The following is a 13,153-nucleotide window of genomic DNA, read 5'->3' as shown; positions in this document are numbered from 1 at the left end:
GGGCAATATAAGAATAATACTGCTACGACCACCAGTCCAAGTAAATAAAACAAGTACGCTGTTTTGTCTCCTGCTGCATCCGCAAATGCACCTACTCGTCTCACTGCTACTACTAGAGAAAAATGACCTGAGCCTTTGTTTTTAGACTCATGCATACAGCTGTGGTCAGCTCATAAATTAAAATGAGCCAGATCCATAATTCGACGGTATATTCTGAAACAATAATGCAAAAAGTCGAATAAGAAAAGCAAATCAGATTGACAGACCTTCATGTCTACAACAAAATTATTATAATTATTAACGAATAATTATTATATAGCAATAAATAGTCATTTAACTATCCACCTTGGTTTCTTTTTCAAGCTTTTGAGACAATGTTAGCCAACGTAAACATATCGAAATTAAACAAACATCAAGTTTTTCACCTTCTGTGCACTAGAATACTTCTTTCTTTCTTTTTTTTCCTTTTTGCGCCGTATCATGGAAATTTACATTCTTGACTCGTCACAATATGTACAAAACAAACGAAAATGGGACGCACTTTCCAGTGTTTTATAATCTCAATAGTCAGAGGAAGAAGTAGAAGTGCTCAGCACCGTAAGATCATTGGCTTCCAGATAAGAAAGATCCACCATAATTCAGGGCCATAACTTTGTTTAATATGCAAATGCCTCAGTACTTAAGACTTCAAACTGGTGCTACCACAGCTGCCGTCGTTACTGCTGTCACTCGTTCTGCTGCTATTGCTGCCGCAACTATTTAACTTTCTAACTTTACTCCAACTTAAAGGGCATTTCAACTCGGTAATTTAGCCTTTAAAGGCTAAATGCGTCTGTCTTCCTTTCAGCTGAAACACACGCACACACACACACACACACACAGACATGCATTTCCCTAGCTGACCTTGGACCGCACGAGGGCGAGCCCCTGTCCGTCAGCCAATAAAAAGGAGGTCTGCTAAGACGCTGCCCACGTCACGCCAAAGCCTGACGGTGTCGAACCCTGGACTTGCATTACTCAGTAATGTGGGTCAAAGCTCAACGGCAGCTGCTGCGAGAGGATTGGAGGTTTCCACACCGAGAGGACAGAGAGATGGAAAGAAAGAATGTGGCAGAATTGTTTTTCGGCTCTAATCAGGGCTCTTGTTGTCTGAGCTGCACGACAATTAGCGCCTAAGAAAAAAAAAAAAAAAATCTGTGAGAGTATTCAAATGTTGATCCGGAGGAAAAAGTGTAAAAACATGCAAATGCACGTTTCTTTTACTCCTGAGGAAACAAGACAGGAAATGATCTGAACACATCGTATTGTTGTGATATGTTTAAGTGGTTTAATTTTCTTAAAGTCAAAGCTCTCTGACTTTATCCAGGTTGCATGAAAATCTGTAAAAAAAAAAAAAAAAGTTTTTAAATTCACTTCAAACTGGTTCAGCTGGAAAAATGAACTGTACATTAACCCAGACATTCTCATCCAGGCCTTTCCCTTGTATGAGTGTGCGTGTTACAGAGAGCGAGATGGGGACTAGTAGGACGAAGCTGTCTGCCTCTCTTTGGGATCTCAGCTAACCGCCGGCTATCAGTTATCGGCCGGGGGCAGAGGGAACCGGTTATGTGAAGACGACGTTACGTCCCGTTGCTGATTAATGATTCGCCAGCGGTCTTTAACACACAGTGTTTTTCAGATCCGCAGGGAACAACAGGTTCATGTAAATAACCCAGAGTTGGAGGCCCCCCCCACCGCTACTCACACACCCTCTTCTGCCTCCTCCTCCTCTTCCCTGCTCTCGTGGGACATCCCAGGGTATAAAAAAGAAGAAACCCTCTCCAGCAGATACAGCTGACCAAGAAAGAGTCCTCAACTGTCCCGACAACAGCCGACAGAGACACTTCGTCTGATGAGGCCAAGCTAAAGGCTCTCTGCTCCAGCCAATCTCCTGAAGGTAACCCGATGCTCTTTCTTTTCAGTGGGACTTAATGTGTAATGGGAGGAAGGAAATTGGTGTCATCTGCAGAGTGGGTGGGGGTGGGGGGGTCTGCACAGGGATGCTGTGGCATCGCCCAGAGTCTGTACGACCTGGGGGTTGCAACAGAGCCTCGAAATCTGATGCAGTGTTTCTTATGCAAAGTGATACAACTGAGACGATCTAACAGCTCAAAAAAGGAGTCAAGAACGAAGGGAAATGATGTTGACTGAAGGACATATTTAAAATTTGACCACTTTTCTCTTTCTCTTTTCTCCTTCCATCTAACCTCACTCCCTTATTGCCCTCTCTCCCCACTCCTTTATGCCTCATCTTCTTTCTTTTCTTTGTCTTCCTCTTGCTAACTCTTCCCCTCACCCTTATTTCACTACTCCCCTCTCGCCCTCTCCTATTTTTTTTCGTCTCCCTCTTTCCATTCTTCCCCTAGCTCCTCCCGGCTCGTCCAGTCCTAGACTTTCTCTCCTCTTTTCTCTCTCCGTCTGTCGGCTCGCTCCCTCCCCGGACTCGTCCCGCCATGCCTCCTCAGCTCCAGTCCCAGAACCAGAGCGGGCCCAAGATCCTGCAGGGCGACCTGAGCGCCCTCAGCGCGGCAGTCAGGGAGTTTGTGGAGGCCAACGTGACCCTGTGCCAGCCCGAGTCCCTCCACATCTGCGACGGCTCCGACGAGGAGAACCGAGCCATCCTGACCCAGCTGGAGGAGCAAGGGATGATCAAGAAGCTCACCAAATATGAGAACTGGTAGGCTGGCTGGGCTTTTAGGTTCATTTGGTGGTTAGAATTGTAGTATTTCATCGTTAATACATTTTAAAGGTCTTTTGTGTTGAAAGCAAGGGCCATAAAGAAAAGAGTATGACCTGGGTGACTTGAAAAAAATGTTTACTGATGACAGCCTGGTTCCCTGTCTGGTCAGTACCAGGTCTTAGACGGGTTTTTGGACTGTTAGCAGCCATAGCTGGGGCTGTTTTTCTAACCAAGACTGCGGTAACTCAACGCAGTCGGCAGGTTGCGCGTCAATGCACCGTGTCGTTTAAGAAAATGTACATCCGTCAGTTATCAGCAGCTGTTCAAATGGACAAAATACCAGGAAAAGATATACATTCTCACAAACCAGTGGGTCCAGCTTGTTCAGTCTGATCAGGCCTCACCTGCGTGAACACACACACACACACACACACACACACACACACACACACACACATACATATATATAGAGAATTTTGAAATGATCACTTTGGCAATGATGAAAAAATCTAAATAAAAAAAGAAGCTTTAATCTCTTGCTCTCTCTTTGCCCTTCCCTCCTTCTCCTCCCCTCCCGCACTTCCCACCTCCTTTCCACTTCTCCTACGTCTTCCTCCCCCCGCAGCTGGTTGGCCAGGACCGACCCGAGGGACGTGGCTCGAGTGGAGAGTAAGACGGTGATCGTGACCAGGGACCAGAGGGACACGGTGCCCGCACCGCTGGGGGGCGGAGTCAGCCAGCTGGGCCGCTGGATGTCCCCGGAAGAGTTCGACAAAGCCGTGGCTCAGCGGTTCCCGGGCTGCATGAAAGGTGCCGCGGAGAGAGATGTTGGATTCAATTTAGCCTTAGATTCTGATTCTGATCATGAACGAACAAAAATTAAACAAAAACACCTAAAAAACTGAAAAAAAAAAAAAAAATCTAGAAAAAATCCTGTACCTATCACGAATGAAAGAGCCGGGAGCAACTGTCTCCTTAGCAATAATCAGTATTTATATAGCATTATAATAAAAAACTTGTTAGGCAGATATATATGTAATTTAGCATCGTGGCCATTGCTTTAACTGCTGATATGCAATATGTGTACAATATGGATTTCTCATCGAAAGAGCACCAGTTTTTAGATCAGGGCCAACTAATTCACATTTCAAATTCTATTGATTTCACATGGAAAACACAAAGTAAGTCACAATTCTGTTTGCTGCATAGAAATCATAAGAATCCAGCGGTAGAAAAAGCAATAACTTACTTAACTGATATATTACTTAAGTAACACAGAAGTAAATGTGGTAGTTTGAAATTTATCATCATTGAATACTATTTTTACTTCTTAAAAAAAAGCCGAGCCAATGGAGCTGAGTCACGATTGCTCAGTCCACAGTTTTTCTGACTGAACTCAGTGGTGAATATTTTATTAACCCCCTTTGAAGCACAGAACTTCGGCGAAGTCAGACTTAATGTTAAGATCTCTTGTGACTCTCTGTCCTCAGGGCGCACCATGTACGTGATTCCCTTCAGCATGGGTCCGGTAGGTTCCCCCCTCTCTAAGGTTGGGGTGGAGCTGACTGACTCGCCCTACGTGGTGGCCAGCATGAGGGTGATGACCCGCATGGGGAAGGCCGTGCTGTCCGCTCTGGGAGCTGGCGAGTTTGTCCGCTGTTTGCACTCCGTCGGCTGTCCTCTGCCGCTCAAAAGTACGTCAACCTGTTTTCCCCTTCATATTCGCTCTGCAGGAGAAACACAGCACTAATGAAAGAGACTTGTACTACTACTCTACTTCTATTACTACTGCTGCTACTGCTGATAACTTGTTTAGTCCTTTAGTGCTGTTAGTGCTACCACTACTGCCACTGATACTACTTTTAGTATTAGATGACTAATAGGAAAAGCATAGCGGTAACATTACTACTGCTACACATACTACTAAAACTATCAATACTGATTATATTGCTGTCGTTATTGGCACTACATGTTAACTCCTAATAGTACTGCTAAAATAATTAAAATAGTAAATTTTCCCTCTGTCCTCCAACCGCAAACCGTCCATTGATTCAAAGCAACCAATTTTTCGATTCCTCTTACAGAGCCCCTAGTGAACAACTGGCCCTGTAACCCCGAGCAGACATTAATTGCCCACATCCCGGACTGCAGGCAGATTGTCTCATTCGGTAGTGGTTACGGAGGAAATTCCCTGCTGGGAAAGAAGTGCTTCGCCCTGCGCATCGCCTCGCGTATCGCCAAGGAGGAGGGCTGGCTGGCCGAGCACATGCTGGTAAGCAAAAGGAAGGAAAAAAATGTGCATAAGTTAATAATTCATGGACTGATTCCATCCGTCCATCCAATACTCATCACAGGTACCTCCCAAAACAACCTGCCCATTCTTACCAAACCAAATATTTCTCATGTTCAGATCCTGGGCATCACCAACCCTGCCGGAGAGAAGAAGTACATGGCCGCGGCCTTCCCCAGCGCCTGCGGGAAGACAAACCTGGCCATGCTCTGTCCCACGCTGCCAGGCTGGAAGGTCGAGTGTGTGGGAGACGACATCGCCTGGATGAAGTTTGATGACCAAGGTGAGTGAAGAAAGGCTCTAAGAAAATCTTTATAACGTTCAATTTACCATCAGGGATATCAAAACTAAAGTAATATTAACAATAATACAAACTGACAGGACACTCATTTAGAATTTATATTTTCCCTCTCCACCTTGTTCCCCTTTGTTAGGCAACCTGCGTGCCATCAACCCAGAGAACGGCTTTTTTGGCGTTGCACCTGGCACCTCAGCCAAAACCAACCCCAACGCCATGTCAACCATTGTCAAGAACACCATCTTCACCAATGTTGCAGAGACCAGCGATGGCGGCGTGTACTGGGAGGGAATGGACCAGTCGCTGCCTGAGGAAGTCACCATCACATCCTGGAAGAACAAGCCCTGGAGCTCAGAGGATGGTAAGATTTTTTTTTTCTCTCTATTACCTAAGAACTTCCAAAAAAGAAAGAGGACTGCAAACTGTGCAGCTAAGAAAAGGAAATGGCTGCAGCTTAGTTAAATTTCCGAAACCAAAAGTCAAAAATCAAATTGTCATGACTGGAGGGAACTGAACGGGTGAAAAATCTGGAAATAAAAATGAGCGTGTGTCATGGAGCATTTTCTCAAGTTTATTGAAGAGAGCATTTTTAATTCATAGGATGGTCAGAGGTTTGTGCGTTATGGTGCAAAATACATACAAAATTATGAAAACAAGGATAAAAAAAAAAAAAGGTACAACATCAGAAATTGCGAACAAGAATGAGAAATAAAGCTCAGCTTCCGGTCTTTCTCTCTCCCCAGGCGAACCCTGTGCTCATCCCAACTCTCGTTTCTGCACTCCGGCCGGTCAGTGCCCCATTATCGACCCACTGTGGGAATCCCCAGAGGGAGTGCCCATCGAGGCCATTATTTTCGGAGGGCGCCGACCAGAAGGTGAGAAGGAACCAGTTGGAAAACCTGGAAACTAGAACACTGGTGGAAGACAAGTTGCAGTGGATTCAAAGAAAGGAATGAAATAAGATTATTGAGAAACTAATCGGATAATACTAATCTAACTTATGCCTTTGCTTCCTTTCAGGTGTCCCTCTGGTGTATGAGGCTTTCAGCTGGCAGCACGGAGTGTTTGTTGGAGCAGCCATGAGATCAGAGGCCACTGCCGCAGCCGAACACAGAGGTCAGAATCTTTTCAGTTGACGAAATACTTCTACGTTATTTATACCACCATTGAAAAGGTTTTCCTCAGCCTGAGGCTCGTGGCTTTCACTTTATAATTCATATGGTAGCATGTGATCTTTGAACTAAAGTCAGAAAAACATGAAGTTCTGCTTGCTTGGACATGGGTTAGACCTCCACTTGTGTTAGGGTTTTAGTCAAGCAGTCTCGGCTTAATCCGCATCTGGGCAACCAGCTCAGGAAGCTGCCAACACTGGATTTTTAAATGGCAACATATTAGGATAGATTAATGTCCCGGAGGTTAACTAAAAAGATACTTACCCATCCTCCTCTCTCCGCTTTCTCCCCCCTCTTTTCTCCAGGCAAGGTGATCATGCATGACCCGTTCGCCATGCGCCCCTTCTTTGGCTACAACTTCGGACAGTACCTCTCTCATTGGCTGAGCATGGCTGACCACCCTGGCGCCAAGCTCCCCAAGATCTTCCACGTCAACTGGTTCCGCAAGAGTCCCACCGCCGGCTTCCTCTGGCCCGGTTTTGGTGACAACATCCGCGTTCTGGACTGGATGTTCAGGCGGGTGAATGGCGAGGCTGGCGCCACGTCGTCCGCCGTGGGATACCTGCCCTGCCGTGACTCCCTGAACCTCCGGGGTCTGCGGGGCGACGTGGACCTTGACGAGCTCTTCTCCCTGGATCAGGAGTTTTGGCAGAGGGAGGTGGAGGAGGTGAGGGAGTACTTCACCTCGCAGGTGAACGAGGACCTACCCAACGAAGTGGCCCGCCAACTGGAGCTCCTGCATCAGAGAGTGAAGCGGATGTAAGGAGGGGGAGGGGAAGAGAGAGGGAAAGAACCAGTGTGAGCCATTCAGAGCATGTTGGTAATCCAAGAACAACACATCAGAAATTCTGAAACAGCATGTTGTATATTCTAGAACAGAACCTGAGTAATTGCAGAATGTCCCGTCGTTGTTTTACTGAGGGACTCTTTTTATAAGGGACTCCCCACTTTAAGGATTTCTTTCTTTGAGGTGGAGCCTTACAAATTAAGTCAGAGAAGAATATGATCATATTCTTGGCGCCACACTTTTTAAAATTCTACTTAGTTTATTCATTAGCTAGAAATCCTCTCCTTTTAGAGATTATTTTTCTGAAAATGCTTCAGCTAAAGTTTGGCTGGGAATGTTGAGATGAATCATATGAACCCGCTGGAATAGCAGATCTAAAAGACGTCCCTCGCCGCGCTCACCGTAAATGTGCCAGCCAGATGGTACCAAGACTGCTGATCTGAATAGGAATTTGTTTCCTTTCTATCGATTCACATGCTGTTGTAGCAGCACAATGTTTTAAACTGTACACAAATGTAATGTCCGACTGTACGACTGAGGTCTACTATTTAATAATAAGTTATTACGAGAGCACATCAGGCTCTCCTCGCTGTATGGATTTCTATGGCGTAGAGAGGGTAAATGAGTCCATGTTAGCTCAGCTCCAGTTTGATCTCGCAAACATGGGGGCAATACATGTATTTTTTTTTTTCCTTAATTTATTTTTATACTGAGTTGGTATATTTTAGTTCTGTTTTATTGTAATCTTGGGCCCCCAATGAGGGGAGACAACAATAAAGGTATTGAAACATATTGCTGATTCTGTTTCATTTTTCAGTCATTTCAGTGGAAATGATACCAAAGCATCCTGTTCGCTTATCAGCTGCTGTAAAAATAGTTTGCAAACTAACCGCAATCAGATCTGCTCATGGTCAAAGTTAACACTTACGAGGACTAAGGGACAAACGGTTCCATGTGTGGAGAAAAACGACTCGAAATCAACACCGGTTTTCGATGCTTGAATAAGCAACTATTTGCCAACAAGTTCCCCAAAACAAGTTTAATAAGATAATAATATGTCGATGTTGTGTCATCGGCCTTTTTGCTGTTTCAAAGAACAAAGTAAACAAAATCAATCACTGGCCTTAGAAATGGGGTTTGTTAACGTGTTAGCATTGGAACATTAGCTCGTGTGCTAGCTTGATAATTGCTTAAGCACCAGGACAATATCTATCTATCTATCCTTCTTAACTTTACTTAAATTTAATCTAAAATATGTATTTAACTTAAATTCATTTACTTGAGCTAAGATATTTTCTCAAATTATGACTTTATTTTCAGTAACGGACGTCACCGGTAGCATTAGCCAGTGACTCACTACTTAATAAAGTGTCTGTGATTAATTTCTTTCAGAAACAAGTAGTGTAAGGTGTTACAATTTGAAATTCGGTAGTTACATTACAGGTGCCAATCCCAGTAACTACTTTGACATTTGGGGGGTGGGTTTGTTCACTGTCTTACTGGGAGTTTGGTGGAGGGTTGATGTCGGTTCGGTCTCTGTGTTCAGTGGGCAGACAGGTCCGCGGCAGCGGTCTGCCGGCGGTAGCGGTCCGCCGGTCTACCGTTCTACCGCGCATTTACTTGGTGCGGGGTATTTCCAGAGTTGTCTCATTTACATTTAGTGGGTGCTTTGCTGCCTGATGCGACAAACGTTAGCCACAGGTACGTGTACATCCAGGGGTCACCTCTTTTTTTTCCATTTGGAGGGTCTGCGGACTTCTGGAGAGCTGTGCGCAGTCAGCGAGGCCAAGCTGGCTGCTGGGTGACCGGTAAATCCTCCAAATTGAAGGGACCGCTGCTTGTTGAACTGCATATTTTCTGTTTCTGCATGTGTAGAAAGATGCAGTGTGAGGGTGTGGAGGATTCGTTTAAAGGCCCCTTTGACGGAGCTGACAGCTGAGTAAAAAAAGTAAAGTAACGCGTAATGTAACGCATTAGTTTTGCTGCTGACTAATTAGTAAAGTAATGTACTTAATTTCTCAAACAGTAACGTTTACCTGGTCACAGGTGTATAACTTGGGCTACAACATTAAAAAAAAACAGGGTGTTGGCTGCACTGAGGATGTGATAATTAAGTTTTACATAGCCCTAACTTAATTATATAGGCTATGTATGGTCCATTACTTAATGATGATAAGACTGAGAGTAAGACTCCGATATATTAAATGAGGTGATAGGCAGGTAGGAAAATCTTAAATCCCTGGACGCCCACCCAGGTTTTTTGGTTTTCGAGTTATTCTGGCTGATTGGACATGCACGGCTCCGACTGAAGGTGGCTGGATGTTTTCTGGGGGTCACCGGGCTCCGTGTGTTAATAAGAATGACAAATGTGCTATTTGTCCCTCACCTAAGAGGTGCAACGCAGCTCATAGGAGGGTGAGGGCGATGTCGCCCGCACCGGCACAGTCCGGAGAGGAGGTCTGATCAGCCACGATGAATTAAAATCACATTTGTGGGTTTAGGTTGTGCGGGGGCGACCCTCCTAGCGTGCTTCGCCAGATACAAAGCCGTATTTCCAGTTACGCTGTGAAATATTAAAAGGGGCCACACGTCTTTCTTAAGCTGGTAGAGGAGACTAATTTATTCATTTATTTAACGCGGACACGTTTTGAAGGGATCCTGATGCGGGCCGTTGTGTGGATGATGAACACGTAAACACGTTTTAACTCATACAATACAAAGTCCATGCACACAGAAAACGCCGGCCGTGTCAAGAAATAATTATATTCTACATATACCAGAAAAGCCTCCGGGGTTGACTGTCCTTAGCTGGTCTGTGGCTGTGCGAGCCATCGTGTTTTTGTCCCATGGTTCACTGCAGCTGTTGTGTAAGACACGAAGATAATGACGGTAGCCGGAGTTAATCATCGCTAACTTGTTTTTGACACTATCTACGACCTGAGTCCTGTGCGTTCATATGCCAGGTACCATGTTGCTGCTGTAATGTTTTTTTTTGTTGTTGTTTTTGATGATGGCTTCTAAAAACACCGCGATGAAGACAAATCACAAACAACACAATGAAGCGCTGCAAAAGAAGTCAGCGTGACTCGATGTATTAACACTTTGACTTTAAACGTGAGAAATAAAAACAGCTTACTGGCATTAAAAGTAGGATTATAAATCACTCGGAAGTCTTTGCCTACGCGTTTACAGCCACCATTATAATTTATTTTCCACAGCAGATATGTCGAGATAGCGGAATAAAGAACCACTGCACATTACCGTCGGCGTGCAGACAAATACCTTTAGTCAAGCTGCAGGTTAATAAAATTTGCACAGGCGCGTGCATGTTCCACGAGAAAACATCGGAGAACGCAGGCCGGCACACAGATTGACGGAGGCCTCATACACTGCAAAAATACTCTCCATCCTATTGAGGCGGTTTTATCTTAAATTGAGTCCTTAAAAGTCATATTTTCATTAAAAAAATTTTTTTACAATAAACTGCCAGTGCAATAATGATATTAGTGCCAGTTTCTTAGCATCTACTACATGTTAAAACAAGAAAAAATTCAGTAAGGAACTAGAATTTTGGAAACAGATTAAAATTCTCCCACTGCACTGGCAGACTTTTTTAAAAAGGTCATCGAAGCAAATAAAACTTTAAGAGTTAAATGACCTATGACTATAAAAGCAGTTTTTTGGCAGTGCCGGAAACATTCATCATCAAGCTGTATGTGTAACTCACTACCGTACCCTGCCAACACAACACACTCTATAGGGAGGATTTGTGCGGAGATTAACTGTCTAAAAGTTAAAGTCCCAGGAATCATAAAGCAATTATTGGAAGCGGAGTCCTTAGGATTTAGCCTCCTCTGTAGAACACAGTATACGTACACAGACAGAGGTGTGTGTAGAGTGCGCTCGTCCCGTCCCCCTACACGTTGGGTTGTGTTGACCTTGTACAAAAACCTGCTATCCTCTTGGTTTTCTTGACCTCAACTGCGCCAAGAAAAACCCATCATACGTTTAATTTCTCTCGGCGGTGACGGGATTGTTTGTCAGAAGTTCTGCTCCCTGGAGACGCAGCACCTGAATGTTCTTTTTCAACGGCATGAGGGGCCATACTTTTACCGCCTGTCTCAAACTGCCCGTTTTCCTGCACGTTTCTTTTGTAAGATTTGAAACTTCGGTAACTTGATGCACTGTACAACAACGCTGACTCTGGACTATTTATGAGCTGCAGTGATAAAATATCACAGCTGTTATCAGTGTATATATGTTACTGTTCTAATTGCAGGAAATTAAACATTAAAGAAATATAATCAACAGCAAAGACTTGAGGAAAGGGCAAAGGTTTATAGTGTTTGCTTGCAGATTTACTTTTCATTTTTACTTTTTTTATATATATATATATATATATATATATATATATATAATATATTTGTGAACTGTTTGTGACGATTAACGTCATCAGTAGGAGTCGTTGGACTTGGGGCTGAGTGTCAGAGACAGGGTGAAAAGTATTGAGAAACTAATGCAATGTCGGTTTTGATCTGTGTCACGGGATTTATGTACAATATGCAAAAAAAATAAAGTATAAAACCAGTCCTATACTTTTAGCAAGTATAAAGCTGGTACTAGAAATGATTTTATTTATAACACGTCACTGAATGCAGCATTTTGGGTTTTTGCGCTGACACCAAAGCGTCAAAAATGTGTCGAATGGAGAAAGCAAAGAACAAAGAAGAGATGCAGAGAAAGAGCATGAGGGGACGTTGTGCAACAAAACGTGGACAGGCAGGAGAATCAAAGGTCAGGGCTTATCAGCTGTGCGTGCGTGTGTGCGTGTGTGTGTTCTTGCGTAGACAGCCACACAGCTGCCAGAGGTGACGCAGCGACGTCACGGAGGGTCCGGTCGGACACTAACCCACTGCTGGACGTCAGCAGTCATGCCGACCAAGGCTGGGCAGATATTGGTGACTCGTGAAATCTAGGTGATGAGGTGGAATGTCCCGCTGCTTCCCGAGGGCTCCACACATCGCCACAATTATCGGCTGCATCAGAAATCACTGCCTATTTGATTTAAACTTCATTAAGTTTACCCCTCCGCACTCCTTTCACTCATTGTTCCTCCTTCTCTGGCCTCCTTCCCTCCCTACCTCCCGCTTAAGTCTTTCTTCCTTCTTCCCTTGCTCCAAGACCAATCACTCATGTTATTTAACTTATCAATCATCCCATAACTCAAAGCATAAGTTTTGGGATGATGTTCAGCATTAGTCCTCAGCTCTGTCAACTTGCAGACATTTCAACTTTTTTTTTTTTTTTTTTTTTTTTGTATTTGTTTACTTCACGTTTCTCTTTGTTTGACACTGCCGTTAACAAGACTGGGAGTCTGCAGCCATGCTAGCGGCTCTGTGAGGCCCGTAGGTCACTTAGGCACAACATTGCTACGAGCTAAATGCTGAGCCCAGGATGCTAACACGCTCACAATGAAAATTGCTAATACGTCGATGGCAAGCAGGTTTAATGTTCACCGTGTTTACCATCCTAGTTTAGCGTGTTAGCATGCTAATTTTTCGCTCATTGGCAATAAGCGCAAAGTCCAGCTGAGGCTGGTGGGAGTGCCATTAGTTATGTGGGTATTTAGTCATAACTGACCTGATGGTAGCGTTAGATGAAATGCTAAGGCTTTACCAGAGTTATCTGAATTCATCCAAAGGGGGACACGAATGTACTGAATTTCCGTGCAAACATCAACCTCATGGTGGGGGCAGAGGAAAAATCAGGGAACCACCAGAGGCAGCGCGAGTCCTCCTCCGGGGACCGTGAACATCTGTGCAAAATCTCCAGTACCGACGCTGACATACCTAGAACCAAGCTGCTCGCACGTTGGTCTGTTCGGGGA

The 13,153-nt window shown here is 44.4% G+C and overlaps 1 protein-coding gene across 2 annotated transcripts; it reads left to right on the top strand.

Annotated features, from left to right (window-relative positions):
* Positions 1-1,847: 1,847 nt before the first annotated feature.
* pck1 (phosphoenolpyruvate carboxykinase 1 (soluble)) lies at positions 1,848-8,029 on the top strand. Of its 2 annotated transcripts, XM_040158488.1 has the most exons (10): positions 1,848-1,936; positions 2,406-2,716; positions 3,345-3,529; positions 4,210-4,413; positions 4,804-4,991; positions 5,130-5,292; positions 5,444-5,668; positions 6,051-6,182; positions 6,328-6,423; positions 6,785-8,029. In XM_040158488.1, the coding sequence occupies exons 2-10, from the start codon at positions 2,493-2,495 to the stop codon at positions 7,240-7,242; spliced, it is 1,875 nt and encodes a 624-aa protein (XP_040014422.1). In that variant the 5' UTR covers positions 1,848-1,936; positions 2,406-2,492; the 3' UTR covers positions 7,243-8,029. The 2 variants fall into 2 exon arrangements, with proteins under 2 accessions (XP_040014422.1, XP_040014423.1); XM_040158489.1 differs by lacking the exons at positions 6,051-6,182; positions 6,328-6,423; positions 6,785-8,029 and adding an exon at positions 5,812-5,968 and having other exon boundaries at positions 5,444-5,781.
* The last annotated feature ends 5,124 nt before the right edge of the window (positions 8,030-13,153 follow it).

The sequence above is a fragment of the Xiphias gladius genome, chromosome 21, assembly GCF_016859285.1.
Source record: "Xiphias gladius isolate SHS-SW01 ecotype Sanya breed wild chromosome 21, ASM1685928v1, whole genome shotgun sequence".
Classification (NCBI taxonomy): domain Eukaryota; kingdom Metazoa; phylum Chordata; class Actinopteri; order Istiophoriformes; family Xiphiidae; genus Xiphias; species Xiphias gladius.
This window is presented reverse-complemented; position numbering and strand designations above follow the sequence as displayed.

What these genes read in the sequence shown, in the direction of transcription:
- pck1 (XM_040158488.1), top strand. Translation starts at nt 2,493, where the DNA reads ATGCCTCCTCAGCTCCAGTCCCAGAACCAGAGCGGGCCCAAGATCCTG. An exon ending in GGCTGGCCGAGCACATGCTG is followed by an intron (nt 4,992 to 5,129) that starts GTAAGCAAAAGG and finishes TCTCATGTTCAG; the next exon opens with ATCCTGGGCATCACCAACCC. An exon ending in GATGAAGTTTGATGACCAAG is followed by an intron (nt 5,293 to 5,443) that starts GTGAGTGAAGAA and finishes CCCCTTTGTTAG; the next exon opens with GCAACCTGCGTGCCATCAAC.